This window comes from Gopherus evgoodei, unplaced genomic scaffold (assembly GCF_007399415.2).
Source record: "Gopherus evgoodei ecotype Sinaloan lineage unplaced genomic scaffold, rGopEvg1_v1.p scaffold_248_arrow_ctg1, whole genome shotgun sequence".
Lineage (NCBI taxonomy): Eukaryota > Metazoa > Chordata > Testudines > Testudinidae > Gopherus > Gopherus evgoodei.
This window is the reverse complement of record NW_022059911.1, coordinates 15555-36709: the sequence shown is the minus strand read 5'-3', so window position 1 is coordinate 36709 and position 21155 is coordinate 15555. Positions and strand designations below refer to the sequence as shown.

Here is a 21155-nt window from a genome sequence, read left to right as displayed (position 1 = left end):
ATTCCCATGGGACCTTACCGATCAGCTCTCTGAGCTTACCAAAATCCGCCTTCCTGAAATCCATTGTCTCTATTTTGCTGTACTCCCTTCTACCCTTCCTTAGAATTGCAAGCTCTATGATTTCATGATCACTTTCACCCAAGCTTCCTTCTACTTTCAAATTCTCAACGAGTTCCTCACTATTTGTTAAAGTCAAGTCGAGAACAGCTTCCCTGTTTTGGCCTTATGGGACTGCGTCAAAGTTAACAATACACAGAGCTGTCTGTCTGAAAGGTGAGTTTTCAAAGTGCCCAAAGTCCACATGCATAGGCAGACCCACTTGAAAATTAGACAGAGTAGTTTAGAAATAAATAGTTTTCTAAACCTGGAGTCATTTGGTTAAGGAATTCATGAGATACATCCCCGCTCAGTCCCAAATTAACCTTGTTTGAAAATTTGCAGGATCTCATAACACATTTTAGTCACAAAACTGGGGGGAGGAACGATCAAAAGCCACAGAAAACATCCATCACTGAACTGCTCTTAAGATCCAGCACAGAGTACCCAGAAATTCAAACTTTATTAGATATTCATTCAGGTTCCAAGAAATGTTGCACAGGACAGCTCTGAGGATTAGTAAATTAGAGACACAAATTGCTGCAATTTGTAAAAAAGACAGCATTCTTAGCTTCTTAAAATTCACAGGAAGACTCAGATTATCTGGAGAAATTGTATGACAGTGGAGGACGGTAGAGTGGGGGAAAATATTCTGTGACAACTTATTGTTTCCTTTTCTTCTTCAGGATGAAAACTAGCCAAAAAACAGTGGGAAGAAACAGCACAACAATCACTGGATTCATTCTCCTTGGTTTTTCTGACATTCCCAGCCTGCAGCATTTATTGTTTTCAGTGTTTCTGGTCACCTACATAGTCACCTTGGCTGGAAACCTTCTAATCATTGTCCTCACATTGGCTGACCCAGCCCTTCACACCCCCATGTATTTCTTCCTCAGGAACCTGTCCCTCTTGGAGATGTGCTACACATCAGTCAATGTCCCCAAGATGCTTGGAAATCTGTTGTCTAGGGATAAAGCCATCTCTTTCATTGGCTGTGCTATGCAAAGATATTTCTCTTTTTTCCTTGGTGGGTCAGAGTGTTTTCTCTTGGCGTGCATGGCCTACGATCGCTATGTTGCAATATGCAAGCCTCTGCATTACCCCGTGGTTATGAACAGGAAGGTGTCCACTGGACTGGCTGCGGGATCCTGGCTCAGTGGTCTCCTCATGTCCTTCGGTCACACCAGCATGGTATTCACTCTACCCTTCTGCAGATCCCACGAGATTAATCATTTCTTCTGTGACATCCCTCCACTGCTGAAGCTGGCGTGTGGAGACACCTCTCACAATGAAATGGCTGTCTTCATCATGGCTTTTTTCTTTGTCATCTTCCCCTTCATGCTGATCCTCATTTCCTATGTCTGCATCATCTCCACCATCCTGAGGATGCCATCGGGAGAGGGCAGGAGGAAGTCCTTCTCCACCTGCTCCTCACACCTCGTAGTGGTGACACTGTTCTATGGCTCTGCTTGCATTATGTATCTGAAGCCCAATTCCTCCTACTCAGCAGACACAGACAAGTTTCTCTCTCTGTTCTACACAGTCATCACGCCGATGCTAAACCCCATCATCTACAGCCTGAGGAACAAGGAGGTGAAGGGAGCATTCTGGAGAATGGTGTGGAGAAGAAGGTTCCATTGAATAAAGGAAATTGCTTGACTGCAGATGTCTCCAGCTCAATTCTTTTAAGGGCTTTATATCTATGTTAAGACCTTATCTGGCCCCCTTATCATGGTAACTGAGCACCTCACAATCTTTAATGGATTTAATGTCACATTGCCTCTGTGCAGTAGGAAAATGCAATAATTTAAGTTTTAAAGATGGAGCTGTGACAGGTTGAATCACAGAAACCCCTTTGGGGACTGCCACCTCATGTCCTGAGACTACCCCTGAGCCTGTTTCCCTTGGCAGATAAAGACTTCAGTGCCCTGCCTGGTTTGAGCCAGACACGCTTGCCTGCTGCAAACAGAGACCCAGATCTGAACAACGTCCCTGAAAAGTAGGCTTAATTGAAAACAGCTTAAGAAGTGTTCCTGTCGCCAACACTCAGATGCCCAACTCCCAGTGGGGTCCAAACCCTAAATAAATCCATTTTACCCTGTATAAAGCTTATACAGGGTAAACTCATAAATTGTTCACCCTCTATAACACTGATAGAGAGATATGCACAGCTGTTCCCCCCACCCCCAGGTATTAACACATACTCTTGATTAATTAAGAAGTAAAAAAAATGATTTCTTATATACAAAAAAGTAGGATTTACTTGATTCCAAGTAATAGACAGAACAAAGTGAATTACCAAGCAAAATCAAACAAAACAAGTCTATGCCTAATACAGTAAGAAAATGATTACAGATGAAATCTCACCCTCAGAAATGTTCCAGTAAGCTTCTTTTACAGACTAGCCTCCTTCTAGTCTGGGTCCAAAAAAATCACTCACATCCCTCATGGTTGCTGTCCTTTGTTCCAGTTTCTTTTAGGTATCCATTGGGGGTTCAGAGGCTATCTCCTGAGTCAGCGGAGGACAAAATGGAGGAGGTTCCAGGGGCTTAATTTAGACTCTCATGGGTGATCCCCCTCCTCTCTCCTATCCAGAATTCAGTTCCAAGATGGAGTTTTAGAGACACATGGGCAAGTCACATGTCCATGCATGACTCAGAACTTACAGGTAGTGGTCATTGTTCACATGCTATCTTGAATGTCCTCAGGTAGACTTCGTATGTGGATTGGAGCTTTCCAAGATCCATTGTCCATTAAATGTTTCTTGACTGGACACTTAACTTGCAAATTCCTTTCTAAAGAAGCTGACCAAATGCCTTACTAAGGCTATTTAAAATTAACCAAGTACACAGCCAATATTCATAACTTTGAATACAAAAATGTTACAGGCATACAAATAGGATGAACATATTTAGTAGATCATAACTTTTGCAGAGAAATGTTACATAGCATATGTAGCTTAAAACATCTCAGTTATGTCTTATATACATTCATAACCCTGTTCCCATAAAGCATTATGGGGTATAACATCACAGGAGCATTGAGGTACAATGGCCAAATTTCAAAAGGTGTTTAGGTTTCTCAGTATGCAGATAGGTGTCTAATGGGACTTTCAGAAATGCTTAAGCTGTTTAGGCACCTAATTCCCATTGACCTAGCTACATTTGTGAATCCCAGTAGGCATCCATCTGCATCCTTATGTACCTAAATAAATACCTTTGAAAGTCTGTCTAAGATTGTTAAAGGTATAGATGATGCTGTGGTCATCCTAACTGATTTAGGAGTCTAAGTCTCATTTTCAAAAATGGAGTAACGCACTTAGGAGCCTAAATCCATGTGATTGTAAATGAGATTTTGTCTCCTAAGTGCCTAAATCTCTTTTTAAAATGAGACAGACTCCTAAATCAGTTAGGTGTTGCAATTCTGAGTAAGCAACATCTAAATACTTTTATAAATTGGAGCTTGATGTCCTTTTAAAATTTTTCTCAAGAGTCTAAATTTTTAAAGGTATTTAGGTCCCTAGTGTGATTTTCAAAAGCCCCTGGGCACCTAAAATCCATTTATTTCAATATCTGAATACCTTTCAAAACCCGTGCCTATGTTATTTGTCACATGAGAAATCTGTGGCAGAACAGGGAGCTGAATGCATGTCTTCTGAGTCCCAGGCTAACACCATAACCCCTGCACCACACTTCCTTTCTCGTCCATCTTCTCAGCTCATGTAGACTTGTATAATTCTGGAATAAGGCCACTGAAGTCAATTAGTGAAAGCAGAGTAAATCTGGTGTGACACCACAGCTGTTGATCTGAAAACTGGTTAGTGATGCAACCACATTAAAGATTAAGCTGGAGAGACAAAAAGAGGGAATGCATTAATTCTGGAGATGCAGCATTTTGCACACCACCAGAGATCACTCTTTCCCATTAATATTTACTCCATCCCAAGATTCAAGGAGATTCTGTGGGGTGAAATTTGGCTGCACAGGTTTTGAGAGTTGGTCTGGGACCTAGAGAGCCTTAGAGAAACACAGAGTCCATGTCCAGCAGACACACTTAATATTCAGTTTTTTATCCATTACCCTTGATCCCAGACTCTTCTCTACTTATCACTGTAGCAACATTAGTGGAGTGTTAAAGTTGCACATAGTGCCTTGCTTAAGAAGTCAGAGTTAAGGCTACATATTCCTTATCACATAAGAAACTATATTCTATCACACAAGGGAGCAGAGTTTAGGTTATACATGATTTATCATAGAAAATTTCATCCAGTCCAGGTTTATATGTCTTTAACTTCTACTCAAATAGAGTACAAGCAACAGCAGAGTCTCAGAAAGAGTATCTCCCATAATTCCCCTTTCCCAAACTATTCTCTAGAACCAAATTTTTTACATCAGGAGAACCATCTGGTCAAAGAAGGAAAAGGTAACCATCTGCTTCCTAGCAAAGAGAAAATTTCTTCCACAGCTGCATACAAAAGTCCCAAAACTGCAAGAAGCTGATTGTTCTGGCTTCCTATTGATCTAAGTAGTCCTGGACTTTGGTATATTGACAAGATCCAAAATCAAACTCCCGTATCTCCACACCCCTACATATTGTCTGCTTTGGACACCTTTTCTGGGCTTCAAGTCACACCAGCTGAGGCAAGTGTTCTTCATGCATTCCTCAGAGTGAAGCTGAGGACCTGGCCTCAGCAAAATCTGCATTGTAAACCAAGGTAACTCTGCTGGGGTCAATGGAGTTAATTTCTGTCTCCTCATCCCAATGTGAATCAGGAATAACTACAATGTAATCAGTGGATCTGATTCTTCTCACACTCAGTTGGGCGAGAATCAGGAATAGCTTAATGAATGCCCAAAGGCATGCTGCTATGCTTATTCATCCCAAAGTGAATCAGCTCAATGAAAGGCAACGATCCTTATTCTTTTTTCAGTTACACTGGTGTTTAATTAGGCTAAATCTGCTGTAGTTAGTAGCCTAGTTTATCTGCTTTGTCCCATACTGTGCCATGCATAACACCAGTAACTTGCCAGGAGGAAGGAAAGATCGCTGCAAGATGCTGACAGATGCTTTTATGGCTCTCTGTTCTCTAGGCCAATTTGAAGGTCTGTTCAGCTTGTTTCCACTTAGAGTACCCTCTGGGTTTCCCTAAATTGCAGTAACATGATTATGGTGTCAAGAGACCCTTCCAAAAAAACCTCATGGACAAGCCAGCTGTTTCTAGTTTCTTCTACATCCAGATCTGGCATTCATCCTGTGCATGGGAAATATGCAGCAGGCTGATTAAATTGGTTTAATGGACCCTTTGCACTGCTGGAGTGTTGAAAAAGTGCTGGAGTGGGGATAGAATATGGCCAAATTGAGTTACACTGATTTAAATCTGGTGTAAATGAGAGATCTTCCTCCTGCACCCCAAGTTTCCAATCTGACCTCAGTTTGCAGTGTTTTTTGAAGGCTTTTCTTATTTTCATCCCTACGAGTTCACACACACAAAGACAAGACTAATTAATTTTTCCTCTTGTTCATCTTGTGAGAATCAGTAATAATTAATAATGAATGAAAATGCATGCACTGCTACCAGATGACACCCACATACTGCATCAAAGCAGAATAATCATGGAGCTGCCTAGTCCATCAATGATTTGTCACAATATGAAATGCTTCAGTGACTGTTTCCCAAGGAATACAATGCAGATAAATAAAACACATTCATCCTATCAGATAGACACATGCACCCTTTGGAGTTAGTGAAGACGTTCCAGATATAGATTTGGAATCTTGGTTCTGCAGTGAAATTTGAAAGCATTCGATCTCTATGTGCCTATAACATGATATTTCAGTAAGTACCACTCTGTAGTTAATTATCTTCTTTCCATTTGTTAATAGTGTGATCCTATTTCTAGGGACATTTCAAGGGTCCAATCCTGCAAACACTTTTTGGTGTGTCTATACTGCAGCAAGAAGTGAAATTTTGAACTTGGACAAATATACCCACTCTAGCTTTGATCAAGCTAGTGCACAAAAAATAGCAATGTAGTGGCAGCTACATGGTTGCCACGATGGACTAGCTTCCTGAATCCATACCCTGGTTTTCAGATGGGATAGGACTCAGGATGGGTAGCTCGTCTCCCTGCTTGTGCAGCTATGGCTAAAATGCTATTTACAACATGTCAGCTTTGTAAAAGTTACAGCGGGTATGTCTACCTGAGCTAGAAATTACTCCTCCAGCTCCAGTGTAGACATACTCCTAGATATACAAAATTAGGTGTGTTCTTAATCAGGTAGGCTAAGCCACGATCACTAACTTGGTATAAAATAGCAGTGAAGACACAGGAACTTGGCATTTAACTCAGGTTAGGAGCTTGAGCTGTAGCCTATAAGTGAGCCTGGGGCTGGATTTGAATTGATAACCCAAGTTAAAAGCTGAGTTGCCATATCTGCACTGCTGCTTTAAACCAAGTTCACTAATAATGGTTAGCTAACCTGAGTTAAGAACACTTTTTTTGCAGAGCAACTGTACTTCATGTCTGTGATGTTATTTCTTGGAGTAATCTATAAAATACAAAAAGTTACTTACAAGCATGTGTCTGTGTTTACATTTGGAAGGCTACTGTGCTTTAGTAAAGTTTGATTTGTAGATAGGGTGACCAGACATCCCAATTTTATAGGGATAGTCCTGATGTTTGGGGCTTTTTCTTATATAGGTGCCAATTACCCCCCACTCCTGTCCTGATTTTTCACACTTGCTATCTGGTCACCCAATTTGTAGACCAGCCACATTAAGGTTCCTATTTACACTGCTCTGCTGTGTCTGGAACAGAACAGAATCAGATTTTAGATATTCTATGCAATGAGCACAGATAGGAAGGAACAATCAGTTGCACACATACAAAATGCAAAATGACTGCCTAGGAAGGACTACTGCGGAAAGGAATCTGGAGATCTGGAGTTATAGTGGATCACAAGCTAAATATGAGTCAACTGTGTAACTGTTTCAAAAAAGAAGCAAACATCATTCTGGGATGTATTAGCAGGAGTGTTATAAACAAGACACAAGCAGTAATTCTTCTGCTCTATTCTGCGCTGATTAGACCTCAGCTGGAGTATTGTGGCCAGTTCTGGGTGCCACATTTCAGGAAAGATGTAGACAAACTGGAGAAAGTCCAGAGAAGAGCAACAAAAATTGTTAAGGTCTAGAAAACATGACCTATGAGGGAAGATTGAAAAAAATGGGTTTGTTTGTTTAGTCTGGGGAAGAGAAGATAAAGGGGGGACATAAGAGTTTTCAAGTACATAAAACATCGTTAGAAGGAGGAGGGAGGTAACTTGTTCTCACTAACCTGTGAGGATAGGACAAGAAGCAATGGGCTTAATTGCATCAAGGGTGGTTTAGATTGGACATTAGGGAAAATCTTCCTGTCAAGGTAGTTAAGCAGTGGAATAAATTGCCTAGGGAGGTTGTGGAATCTCTGTCATTGGAGATTTTAAAGAGCAGGTTGGACAAACACCTGTCAAGGATGATTTAGAGAATACTTAGTCCTGCTGTGAGTGCAGGATGACCTCTCAAGGTCCCTTCCAGTTCTACAATTCTGTGAAAATGGAATTGTATGAGTGAGAAGCAGTAATTTTCTCATTGAAATAATTGGCAGAGACCTGCTAAAAAAGAGATTGTCTGCTGGAAACAACTTAAGCCATCCACTCTGAAAACATTTACCTACATAGTTTAGTTCATATTAGCAGCCTTTAGAAACCAGGGCCAAATTTTTAAAGGTATTTAGGCACCTAAAGGTGCAGATAGGCACCCAGATATCTCAGATAACCAGTGTAAGTATAATTACTTAGTGTTTGCAGGAATAAGGATACGAATAAGAACCTGACTAGTGTATGTCATCTACAGAGGAGAGTTAAAGTTGTTTGGGTGCTCTAATTGAATGTCCATTCATTAACATATCTTCTTTAAGTGTAATCTCAATTTGCTAGGTTTGCAATTATTTTTTGCAGGGAAGGGTGGATAATAATATATCTGTAATGTTTTTGTATGCTTAAATTGTTGATATATATTCTTAGTGGTAACTGCATATTGAGTTATTATTTCAAATATTTGTTTTTGAAATAGTGCAAATTTTCTCACTATCATTCATATTTTTACCCTTTCACCACCTTTTTTGCACTGGAAAAAGGAGAGTAATTTAAGTACTTATGGAAAGTAAAAAAAAGATTCCCTTCTCTATTCACTTACTTTTTCCCACTACTAGAAAAAAAACTTGGGAAAAAAAAACAGAATAATGAAACAAAAGTTGAGGGAAAATACTTTACTTTTGTTTGCTTCTCTGTACAGGAAAGTTGTGAATCAAGTTTTAAAATGGAAGGGAAAATGTTTTCCCTATAACTTTCTCTATTTTCAATTTCCCTCAGATAACTAACTGGAAAAAAAGTGAAAAAGTATATTGGAAAAAGAGGTGAAAAATCTGGAAATTTGAAATGAACATTTTCCCGTAGTAAAACAGGGTAAGTGAAGAATTTTGAATGAAGTGAAAATGCCTCATTTTACTTATTTATTTGGAAAGACTATAAATAAATAAATCCCCAATGGAATCCACACTTTTTTTTAAACCAGTATTTTTATACATCTCCTTGAATATTTGGAAGATTCTCTCTCCCCCACTATTTGGCATTCCAAATACCACATCACCATGAGTAGGATTCTGGAAAGAATTACCCCTTCTGATTTCACATTACTGAATGTCTTCACTTACGTACTTTCACCATAAAATGGGACAAAGAGTCCTATGGAACCTTATAGACGAACAGAAGTATTGGAGCATAAGCTTTCGTGGGCGAATACCCACTTAATCTGACATACTCCATACTCATACTCCAGTACGTCTATTAGTCTATAAGGTACCACAGGACTCTTTGTTGCTTTTTTCAGATCCAGATTAACACGGCTACCCCTCTGATACTTTTACCATGAGAGGTTAAAGTTTATTATTATTATTATTAATTGGTATTGTTATTGCTATTGGTGTCAATTTCATTATAATACAATATTAATGACTATAATCTCCTCAGAGCATAACTTGTCTCAGGAGCTTTACAAGACATAAAAGGAACAGAGGGTCATCTCCTCAGTCGGTGTAAATTGGAATCAATAAGCCAAGTCCTCACCTGGTGCAAAACCAGCCATCGCTCCACTGGAATCAATGGGTCAGATCCCCACCTGGTGTAAGTCAGCCATAGCTCCATTGGAGTCAATGGGGCCAGATCTGCTGCTGATGTAAATTGGCTGTAGCTCCTTTTGAGTCAGTGAGAGAGATGCCCAGTTGGTGTACATCAGCCAGCTGGCAGTCTGGCCTCATTCAGTTGCTTTCACATTAATTCAGTAACTGGGCCAATTAAAAGAATGCACAGTTCCTTACCTAGTCAGTGGTAAATGGAGAGTCAGGAAGAACCTCAATCAAAAACCAAGGATTGAAACTCTGGAATGTTTAAAATCTGAACCAGAATTCAGATCAGTATTTTTGAATCTTTTGTCGTACTGGGGTTGTTTCCTTTTTTCTGCAGGATGGAATATGGGACAGGAATGGCAGGAGGAAACAACACAGTACAGAACAAATTCATTCTCCTGGGATTTAGCACCCTTCCCAGATTGCAACACTTGCTATTCTTTGTGTTTTTATTGAGCTACTTGATCACCATGACTGGAAATCTCCTCATAATTCTCCTCACTTTGGCTGACCCTGGCCTTCACACACCCATGTACTTCTTCCTCAGGAACCTCTCCTTCCTGGAGGTCTGCTACATATCAGTTACCATCCCTAAAATGTTGGCCAACCTCCTCTTGGAAGATAATACCATCTCTTTCATTGGCTGTGCAGTACAAACCTATTTCTCTTTTTTCCTTGGTGGGTCAGAGTGTATTCTCCTGGTGACTATGGCTTACGATCGCTATGTTGCAATATGCAGGCCTCTGCATTACCCTGTGGTTATGAACAGGAAGGTGGCCACTGGACTGGCTGCTGGATCCTGGCTCACTGGTCTCCTCTTGTCCTTCAGTCACACCAGCATGGTATTCACCTTACCCTTCTGCAGATCCCATGAGATAAATCATTTCTTCTGTGACATCCCTCCACTGCTGAAGCTGGCATGTGGAGACACCTCCCACAATGAAATAGCTGTCTTCATGGTGGCTCTGTTCTTTGTCTCCTTCCCCTTTGTGCTAATCCTCATGTCCTACATCAGCATAATCTCCACCATCCTGAAGATGCCCTCAGGGGCGGGCAGGAGGAAGTCCTTCTCCACCTGCTCCTCACACCTCATGGTGGTGATGCTGTTCTATGGCTCTGGTGCCATTATGTATCTGAAGCCTAATTCCTCCTCCTCACCAGACACAGACAAGTTTCTCTCTCTGTCCTACACGATCCTCACACCCATGCTAAACCCCATTATCTACAGTCTGAGGAACAAGGAGGTGAAGGGCGCCTTCTGGAGACTCATGGGGAGAAAAAGGTTTCTTGAATCATAGAATTGTAGGCCTGGAAGGGACGTTGACAGGACATCTAGTCCAGTCTCTTGCACTGGGGCAGGATTAAGTATTTTCCAGACTATCCCTGACACATGTTTGTCTAATCTGTTCTCAACCCACCTTGCTCCCCATGACAGAGAGGTCCACAACCTCCCTAGATAATTTGTTCCAGTGCCTAAATATTCTTACAGTTAGGAAGTTTTTCCTAATGTCCAACCTATCTCTCCCTTGCTATAATTTATGCCATTATTTCTTGTTTTGTCCTCAGTGATTAAGGAGAACAATTTATCACCCTCCTCTTTATAACGACTTTTTACATACTTGAAGACTGTTATCATGTCCCCACTCCATCTTCTCTTCTCCAAACTAATCAAACACAATTTTTTCAGTCTTTCCTTTTAGGCTGTGTTTTCTAGAATTTTAATCACTTTTGTTGCTTTCCTCTGGACTTTCTCCAATTTATCCACACCTTTCTTGACGTGCAGTGCCCGGAAGTGGACACAATACTCCAGCTGAGGCCTTGTCAGTGCTGAGTATAATGGAATAATTAATGCTTGGGTCTTGCTTATAATACTCCTGCTAATATATCTATAGCAGAGTGGTTACCCACTTCTGCCCTTCAGGCTTGAAACAGCCCTAGGAAAGGGCTGTGGCTGGGGCAAGAAGCCTGGGCTGATTGGGGGAAAGCAATTCTCATCTATGGCCATGTCCCAATCAGGCCCAGCTGGCCGCTATAAGAGGCAGGAGCCCAGTCTCTCTGTTTGTAGAGGGAGATGAGCCAGGCTGCAGGGAGTTAGAGACAGGGTACCTGAGTAGAGCAGGGCTGGAGAAAGGCAGAGGAGCTGGGGAGCTCCAGCCTGGAAAGCCCCAGGCTGTGGCCTAGCATAAGGCCAAGAGGTACTGGGGGTTACAGGGGGCAGCCCAGGGTAGGCAAAGGCAGCGGGTCCAAACCGAATCTTTGCCTATGATGAGTGGCTGATATTACAGTCTGCCCCAGTGAATGAGGGCTAGATGGAGACTGGGGAGTAGCCAAAACTGAAGCAAAGTAGGGATTATGGGTTCTCCGGGCAAGGGAGACCCAGATTGGTGAGGTACTGCCAGGGGGCAGCACCCCAGTTAAAAGTGCACTGGGGTCCAGGGAGGGACACAGAGGCCAAGAGGACAGGCAGATCCCTGGCCTGCAGAGGGCACTCCTGCCTGGAAAAAGAGCTAATTCTGAGAAGGCACCAGCAGGAGGCGCTGCAGGGGTGAGTCTGTCCATATACAACATCTGAGAATGATGTTCACTTTTTTTGCAACAGTATTACATAAATTGATTTATTGTAAATATGTCTGGCTCAATTCTTTTTCTTCAGCAGTGAAACTCATTAAGGTCCAGCTTCTGATCTTATGTATATGACTTTAATTCTGGAGTAACACAGTACCATCAAAGTTAATGGAGTTACTAAAGCAGTGTAGGAAATGCTTTTCCCATCCCACAAAATTATTTGAAACTAAAAAAATCCATCCTGAACCAGGATGAAAAGTTAAAACCTGAAAAAAATTGTGAGCTACTACTACTAAATAATAATGAAAATTGATTGTGTTAGTTGAAACATTTTGATAATTTTCAAAAAATATATTGACATTTGTTTATTTTTGTATAAATTAACTAAAGTTTCTAAATAAAGTTTTTCTAAATAAACAAGTAATGTTTTTGAAGCAAAAAATGAATGTTTCATTTAACAAATCAAAATGGGACTGACCTTTTTTAAACTTTCAAGTCTGTTTGAATCAGGAGTGCTGTCAAAACTACCCCTTCCCTGAAAACAGTTTTGGTTTTAAGAAATAGGCATCTTCTGACAGAAAATTTTGTTGTCAGATTCCTGTCTATCTTTAGGAGATGGACTAGGGTAAATCTGGAGGTACAGTAGTAACAAGAATTCACTCAAAAGTCTCCCCACAGGCTTTAACTCTTTGGCGCAGATGGAAATTCAACAGCTAAAGGCTGTGGGGAGACTTCAGGTGCATTCTTGTAATGATAAAATTGGTTGCGTCTTCCAAGTAATTAAGGGTGGGAATTGTTAATTATTGGTGTTGCATTGGATAGTTATTTAATTATTAGAGTGAGGCAATTTTTTGGGGGGGACAAATAATTTATTTGCCAAAACATGAAACTCCCTGCCTATAGAGCCAGCACTGGAGCAGGGAAAGAACTACATTTCCCAGGATTCCCTTGGCCACTATCAACAGGAAAGGGAGGGGGAGGGAGTGTGGTAGCTGAAACCTCATGCTGAAGCTTGTTGTGAATGGAGAGCTCACTGCTAGAGCAGGTGGCACTGTGAATGGGGAACAAGTGTGCCCAAGGAGTAGAAGGCTTTGGTCCAGATATCCCCTTCAAAAGACATCTCCAGACTGGATTAGGGATACTAGTGTGATCTCACCTTGCAGCCCCCAAAGAAGGAATTGGGTGGACCAAATGGACAGTGCACCTCTCTATCTGAAGCCTAGCAAGGGAGGTACGTGGATCCCACTAGAATTTAAAATGAAATGTAAAGGAGCGGAGGCTCTGCTAGGGAATTTCAGCAGCTTTGGATACAGTACCAGGCACGTAGGAAGATTTCCACTTCTGAGCCAGGGAAGCAGAAATTGACTTTTCCTTTCCAGATTTAGCTAATATTCAGAAAGGAATAGTACCTGCCTTCCAGATTTGAACACCTCAAAATTCAGGAGTGCTCAAGCTCAGTTTGGGCAGCTGATATTTCATTTCTCCCAAATCAAATATACTGATCCATTGTAACTTGCTGTAGAAAAAGTAGGATAAAATTGAGAAAGAAATGCTTCCTAGTGGTTTTTAGGACTGGAAGTGCTATTTTCAACAGCCACTGCTTTTTTTTTTAAGTTGTATTTGTTTAAAAGGAAGACAGTGATATCGCATTGGCAAATTCTCCATAGAAACAAATAGTGGAACAAAAAGAATAATAAAGGCACCTCAACTTTTCCTCACTTACGGAGAGCAGTCTTATAATATGCATCCAGATATCTTCCAATCACACAAGCTGAAAATTGTTCCACTTTACTGCAGTTCTGTTACCACATGAGAACTAATCCTCCGAGTTCTGTACACATCCAAAATTCCTGCTGAATGACCTGCCCTGGGACCAAGTTACTAGTGACCCACGGCTGGGGTGGAAGGAGGGTGCAGGTGGGGGCGGGGGGCAGAGCCCAGGACTGGGGCAGAAGGAGGTATGTGGGTGGGGGGGTACTGGTGGAGGAGAAGGGGGGAGCCCAGAGCTGGGGCAGCATGAGGTATGTGGAGAGAGGAGCTGTCATAGTATAATTCACAAATCTGGACTTTAGAGTCCAAAATATGGGTACTAGCATGAATTCCCCTAAGCTTAATTACTAGCTTAGATCCTGTACTGCTGCCACCAATCAGGACTTAGAGTAGAGCGCCTGATAGACTCTGGTCTCCCCCAGAACCTTCCCTGGGGGCCCCAAGACCCAAATTCCTTGAGTCTCACAACAAAGGGGAATAAACCATTTCCCTTCCCCCTCCTTTCTTCCTCCCAGCTCTTTCCTGCCCTGGGTACACTAGGAGATCACTGTGATTTAACTCCTTGAAACACAACACAGAGAGATCAGGTTTCTCTCCCCCTTCTCCCCCTCACCCAGAGGCAATACAGATTCAAGCTCCGTGAATCTAACACAAAGAGGAAATTTACTTTTCCCTCCCACCAAGTGCTTGGGGAATACAGACTCAATACCTTAGCATTAACAAGGAGTAAAAAATCAACTAGGTCTTTAAAAGAAGAAAGTTTTAATAAAAAGGCAAAAAGAGTAAAAATAATCTCTGTAAATTTAAAATGAAATATTAGTGTCTTTCAGCTTATAGAAAATGGATAAACAGAAAAAAATACAATTTAAAATATTTCCAGCAAACTACACATTTGCAAATACGGAAAAACAGTGTAAAAGCCTATATTGTCTTTCTACCTTTGTACTTACAAATTGGAAACAGAAGATTAGAGAGCCTGGAGGTTTGTGTGGTCACTCTCAGAGCCCAGAGAGAGAACAGACCAAGAACAAAGGACTCACACCCAAACTTCCCTCCACCCAGATTTGAAAGTATCGTTTCCTGATTGGTCCTCTGGTCAGGTGTTGTTTGTTAACCCTTCCCAGATGAAAGAGACATTAACCCTTAGCTATCTGTTTATGACAAGAGCTCAGGGCTGGGGCAGCAGGGGATACAAGTGGAGAGGGGGAGAACGCAGATCTGGGGTAGCACGGGGTGTGTGGAGCGGGGAGCCCAGAAAAACCTAGAGCCGACCCTGAGTGTAACTATTCATGTGTGTGACTATTCACTAATGTGACCAAGGGCTTCATAAGAAGATTCTCAGTTAGCACCCCAGAACTGGTCACTAGCACCCAAGACAGCAGGTTTTAACCAGCGTAACATAGATTTGAAAAACAACCTGCATCCCTGAGCTATGCAGCACTGAATTGTTCTGATGGTTCTGCTAATAGCATGTAGACCATAATTACCCAAGGTGTAATTCCACTGCCTAGAGCGGACTTAGTCCAGGAACAAATCTGGCCACCTGATGTTTACACAGAACTAACTGGATTCCCCTTGTTTCCCTTTGGAGTTAATAGCTGTTTTGTTTCTACCGAGGAAGAAATTGCCTTGGCCCCAAAGACATTTCCATCACTTGCTACTCTGGGACCCAAGGGGAATGGGTGTTGGAGGGTATTCCTCTTGTGAGAATGAATTCATGCATCAATTCTGCTACACATAGTGAGACCAGATCCCAAGCTGGTGAAAAATAACATAGTTCTATTCAATTGCATGAGGCAATGCCAATTTACATCAGCTGAGGATATGGGTCAGCAAGTTTTGTTCCTCCGCTTTGGTCTATCCTGCAAGGTCTCCTTTAGTTGCTATAATTTAACATTAATTTCAAATTAGCCTTAAGCACCACTAAGAAGAACTGAAGCACCTCCAATCTCTAAGCATTGACTGAAATGGGCCAAATTCATCCTGAATGTAATGCTGTCAATTCCAGTGGTGCTACACCAAATGGGCCCACTGAATTTTAACAATCCTCTCTGCAACCTATTTGAAGTTGAAACTCCTTTTCATGATCATGGCAAAGACTTTTTAATAATGCCCAGTGGGACCCATTAATGGTAACATCCTTTCATTGTGCGCTACTTAGCGAAGCTTAGTTTTGAAGAGATAAATTGATACAAGTTATAACTCAATAACATTATAATAATAGTTGTAGCAGATTGCTGACTCACCACCACAGTGCATCCTGCTGGTCCATCCAGGAATTAGCTCTTTTCCAGCCCCAGAGCACCTCCTGCTGGCCAGTGTGTCATCTACTGCAAGCCTCTGTATCCTTCCCAGACCTCAGTGCCCCTTTCCTTTGTGGTGTTGCCCACAGCAGCACCCCTATACTCTGGGGCTCCCCCTATGCCCCCCTTGCCTCAGTGGCTACTGCCAGTCATCATCCAGACCCCTTTCTCTGGGGCAGACTGCAGGCTGTAAAGACCACTCAGTATTAGCAAGGGGCTTGGACCAGCTGCCTCTGCCTTACCTCAGGCTGCACCTCTGCAGCCCCAGTACCTGCTTAGGCCTTTACCAAGGCCTCAGCCTGGGGAGTTGCCAGGCTGGAGCTCCTCAGCTCCTCTTGCCCCTCCCCAATACTGCTCTGCTTCTGGTTCCCTGTGGTCCCAGGCAGCTAGGCCCTTCTTGCTCCAAGGATGGAGTGAGTCTCCTTTCAGCTTCAGGCCCCCCAGCCCTCTTATCAGGGCCAGCTAGGCCCTAACTGAGCTGGCCACACCTGTGGTCAGCTACTTTCTCAGCTGCTTTCACTCTCACTCCCTGTCCAGGGCTTTTTTAACCCTTTTCTGCTGAACCTATTGGGTGTCTGGGAAGTGGGCAGGCAAAGCCCGCCCACTGCTAAAGGATCCTCCCCCAGCCTAAGGGGAGGAACCACAGGGCCACAGAACCCACTGAGTGCGGGGGACAACTAATAAAAGAACAGGGACAGGAGTGAGGTCAAACAGTCAGAAGGAGGGAACCTAACGGGGACACCGAGCAGAGAACCCCGGACAGCGCCCACTGCTCCTCGAAGGCGTCAAGGGAGCCAGTGGACGCCGCCCAGAGGAACTCCGCCCGGATGCGTGATCGGACCATGGAGCGGAAGCAAGCCCCACAGTCACCGGAGTCTCCGTCGGCCAACCTCCCCTCCCTGGTCGCGTGGATGGCCTTTTTCGCCAGGGCGAGGAGGAGGTTGACCAGGAGGTCCCGGGACTTCGTGGGGCCACGGATAGGGAGTGCATACAGAAGGAGGTGAGGGGAAAAGTGTAACCAAAAACGCAAGAGGATGGCTGTGAGGAGCCGGTGTAGGGGCTGCAACCTGGCGCACTCTAAGTACACGTGCGCCAGGGTCTCCCTCACGCCGCAGAAGGGGCAGGTGTCCGGGACAGGGGTAAACCGCGCCAAGTACACGCCCGTGCTCACGGCCCCATGGAGGAGCCGCCAACTGATATCCCCAGTGGGCCGTGGGACCAGGGTGGAGTAGAGGCTGGCCCACCGGGGCTCCTCACCCTCCAGAGGTGGCAGGAGGTCCCGCCACTTCGTATCAGGGCGGGACACGAGGGTGAGGAGGTGAAGGGTGTGGAGCACGAGCGTGTAGAGCTGTTTCCTCGGCGCGGTTCGGAAACGTACCGGCTGCAGGTCGTGCAGCCGGCTTGCGGAGAAGGTACGAGGGGGGGCGGTCAGGCCTACGGGGCAGGGGCCCGATGTAAAGGTCCGGAGGGCTTGGGGTGGGGGGTGGGCGGGGCGTGCCCTCCCGCAGGACCCGGTCGAGATAGGCCCGAGCAGCGGGCGGCAAAGCGGCCTCCACCTCCTGGAGTACGCGCCGGGGAGTGCAAGGTCTGGAGAGCCCCATGCGGTGAGCGAGCGTCAGGGGATCCAGCCAGCCTCCCCGGTCGTAGTCCAGGAGGTCTCCGACCCTGGTGGCTCCCGCCAGGACCAGCCTCCGGCGCACCGCGGGGGACTCCGCCACCTGCACACGAAGCTGGGGATTGTGTAGCAGGGGCTCCGCGAGGAGGTCGGCCCCCACGGTGGCCGCCACGGACCTGGTCGCAGAGAACAGCTTCCAGGTCCGGAGGAGGTCCTGGTAGAAGACCGGCAGCCCGGAGAGGTCTCGCGGAAGACCCCTCGATTCGAGATAAAGGAGCTGCCGGTCGTACCGGAGCCCTCGGAAGCGGCGCAGGAAGGCGTGCGCCAGGGCTCTCCACGCCGGACTACCCGCACCAAACAGGAGCCTCTGCAGTGCCTGGAGGCGGAAGACGTGGACCTGAGTACGCAGGCACTTCAGGCCCTGCTCTCCCTCCTCCAGGGGCAGGTGGAGTACCCCTGCAGGGACCCAGTGCAGTCCTGGCCAAAAGAACTCCAGAACCACCTTCCGGAGCTCGGCCAGGAGACCCGGGGCCGGGACCAGGGTGTTGAGCCGGTACCAGAGCATGGACAGGACCAGTTGGTTGAGCACCAGTGCCCTCCCTCGAAGGGAAAGGCACCGGAGGAGTTCTGTCCATTTCCGGAGCCGCTCCGTCACCCTGACCTGCAAACCTAGCCAGTTCTCCGGCGGAGACGGGTGCGTGGCGGAAAGGTAAACGCCGAGATAGAGCAGCGGACCCGCGCTCCACCGGATGGCCTGGAGCGCGGGTGGGAGGGAGCCTGCCTGCCACCCGTCCCCGACCACCAGGCCAGAGCTCTTGACCCAGTTGACCCGGGCGGAGGAGGCCGCCGAGTACACCGCCTGGCAGGCCTCCACCCGCGCCAAGTCGCCCGGGTCCTGGACCACGAGGAGCACATCGTCGGCGTACGCCGACAGGACCAGCCGCAGCTCCGGCTCCTGAAGCACCAACCCCGTCAACCTCCTGCGGAGGAGACAGAGGAAGGGCTCGATGGCCAGAGCGTACAGCTGGCCCGAGAGGGGGCACCCCTGCCGCACTCCCCGCCCGAAGCTGACCGGTTCGGTCAGGGTCCAGTTGAGCCTGACCAGACACTCTGCGGAAGCGTACAGCACCTGGAGAAAACCCACAAACTGGGACCCGAAGCCCAACGCTCGCAGAGTGCCCAGGAGGTACCCGTGGTCCACCCTGTCGAACGCCTTCTCCTGATCCAGGGACAGGAGGGCGAACGACAGACCATCCCTGCACCCAAGCTCTAAGAGATCCCGGACCAAATAGAGGTTATCGAAGATGCTACGGCCCGGGACGGTGCAGGTCTGGTCCGGGTGGATCACGTCCGCCAGCACGGACCCCAGCCGCAGCGAGATGGCCTTGGCGATGATCTTGTAGTCCGTGCTGAGGAGCGAGACGGGACGCCAATTCCGTAAATCGCGGAGGTCCCCCTTCTTCGGCAATAAGGCGAGCACAGCTCGCCTGCACGAGAGAGGGAGGACCCCGCCCTGCAAGGACTCGGCCCAGACGCTGGCCAGGTCTGGGCCGAGGACGTCCCAGAACACGCGGTAGAACTCCACGGTCAGCCCGTCCATGCCCGGAGACTTGTTGGTGGGCATGCGACGGAGGGCGTCCGAGAACTCGGCCAGAGAGAGAGGCAGCTCTAGCCGGTCCCGGGCGCCCGCGCTGAGCGTAGGGAGCTCGTCCCAAAGCACTCTGCGAGCGGCGGGATCGGTCGGATCCGGGGAGAAAAGGCGCGCGTAGAAGGTCCGGGCCCTCTGGCACAGCTCCGCCGGATCCGTGAGGGGGGTGCCGTCCTCCGCCAGGAGGCAGGTGACGTGCTTCTGGGCCCCCCTCCGTTTCTCCAGGGCGTAGAAGAAGCGGGAGCCGCGATCCATCTCCCGAAGGAGGCGGATGCGGGAGCGAACAAAGGCGCCCCGAGCCCGATGGTCCTCGAGGACCCGGAGCTCCTCCCGCTTCTCCTGGCACGCTCCGCACAGGGATGGATCCTCGGGGCTGGCGGCCAGACGCCTCTCCAGCTCTAAGACCTCCCGTTCCAACTGCTCTATCGCCGCATCCCTCCGTCGGCTGACGCCCCGGGTGTAGTCGCGGCAGAAGAGCCGGGCGCGCACCTTCCCCACATCCCACCAGCGCCGTGCCGAGGGAAAGGCACGCCGCTGCCCTCGCCAGGCCAGCCAGAACTCCCGGAAGGACGCCACGAAGCCCGCATCCTCCAGTAAGCTGTTGTTGAAGTGCCAGTAGGCCGGCCCCGGCCTCTCCGCACTGAGAGAGGCCGTCACGGTGACGAGGTGGTGGTCAGAAAAAGGGGCCGGCCGGACGCTGGAGGACAGGGCCCGTGAAAGGTGGAATCGTGACATGTAGATGCGGTCCAACCGGGAGTGGCACGACCGATGGGCTCCTACCCGGACATAGGTGAACGTGGTGACATCGTCCGGGTGGTGGTCGCGCCAGACGTCCACCAGGGAGTGATGGTTGACGATCTCCCGGAGGACGTCCGCGGCGGCCTGGCTCTGCTCGGTCCCCGAGCGGTCCCGCTCCTCCAGGATGATGTTGAAGTCCCCACCCAGGACCAGGCACTCACGAGGATCCAGGGAGCCGAGGAAGGCGGACGCCTGCTGATAGAACGGCAACCGCTCCGGGGCCGATGTCGGGGCATAGACGTTCACGAGGTTCACCACGAGCCCCTCCAAGCGGACCCGGAGGTGCAGCAGGCGGCCCGGCACAGCCTCGGCAACCCCCAGCACCTCCGGCCGTAGGTCGGGGGAGAACAGGGTAGCCACTCCAGCACTACGGGTGGAAAGGTGGCTGAAGTAGACCCCGTCCCCCCACTCCAGCCGCCAGCTGGCTTCGGCGGCCGGATCCGTGTGGGTCTCCTGCAGGAAAATCACAGAGTACCCCCCCTCCCGAAGGAAGGAGAGCACCTGGCTCCTGCGGAAACCCACCCTACAGCTCCGGGTGTTCAATGAGGCAAAGATGATGGGCGCCATGAGGAGGGCTGGGGGGGATCCTCGCCGGCAGGGACGCCCACGGCCCCCAGTGGGCCGCGCAGCAAACCGTGACCCACCCCGAAGGTGAGCAAGGAGTCACGGAAGCCGCGGACCCGCTGGTAAGTCGCGGCACCCTGCTTCCCGGTCCTCTTGCCCTCCCCCATGAGGGCCCTCGCGGCCCGGAGGATCTGATGGAAATCCCCCCAGCGCTGGAGAGCAAGCGCCACCTTGTTGCGGGAGCCCCTGACGTCTTCCAGGAACTCCCGCAGCTCCTCTCGCAGCGCGTGGGGGGGTGGGGCCCCTGGCCCCTGGTGACCCACTAGTGGGGCTTCTGGGACAACCTCGTGGCCCATGGGGACGGGAAGGCAAGGGGCGGACCCCCGACGTGGCGCCCGATGGGCCGGCGCCACAAGGTCCGCCACAGAGCCCGGCTCGACGGGGGGCGGCGGAGGGAAGAGTGCAGCCCCGAGGGGGTTGGGACAGCAAAACGTAAAGCCCGCCCTCTGGGGGTCACCCTCCGGAAAAGGGAAGGGGACAGCCCCAGGGGCGGCAATAACAGCAGGGGCAGT

The 21155-nt window shown here is 47.6% G+C and overlaps 2 protein-coding genes across 2 annotated transcripts; both read left to right on the top strand.

The window, feature by feature from the left end:
* Window positions 1-207: 207 nt before the first annotated feature.
* Window positions 208-2171, top strand: LOC115640216 (olfactory receptor 10A7-like). Its single transcript, XM_030543028.1, has one exon. It carries the CDS (start codon window positions 784-786, stop codon window positions 1735-1737), a length of 954 nt encoding a protein of 317 aa, XP_030398888.1. The 5' UTR covers window positions 208-783; the 3' UTR covers window positions 1738-2171.
* A 7474-nt stretch (window positions 2172-9645) lies between these two features.
* On the top strand, window positions 9646-10618 carry LOC115640217 (olfactory receptor 10A2-like). Its single transcript, XM_030543029.1, has one exon. It carries the CDS (start codon window positions 9659-9661, stop codon window positions 10616-10618), a length of 960 nt encoding a protein of 319 aa, XP_030398889.1. The 5' UTR covers window positions 9646-9658.
* The last annotated feature ends 10537 nt before the right edge of the window (window positions 10619-21155 follow it).

Excerpts from the sequence above, each read along its gene's own strand:
- LOC115640217 (XM_030543029.1), top strand. The coding sequence starts at position 9,659 with ATGGAATATGGGACAGGAATGGCAGGAGGAAACAACACAGTACAGAAC.
- LOC115640216 (XM_030543028.1), top strand. The coding sequence starts at position 784 with ATGAAAACTAGCCAAAAAACAGTGGGAAGAAACAGCACAACAATCACT.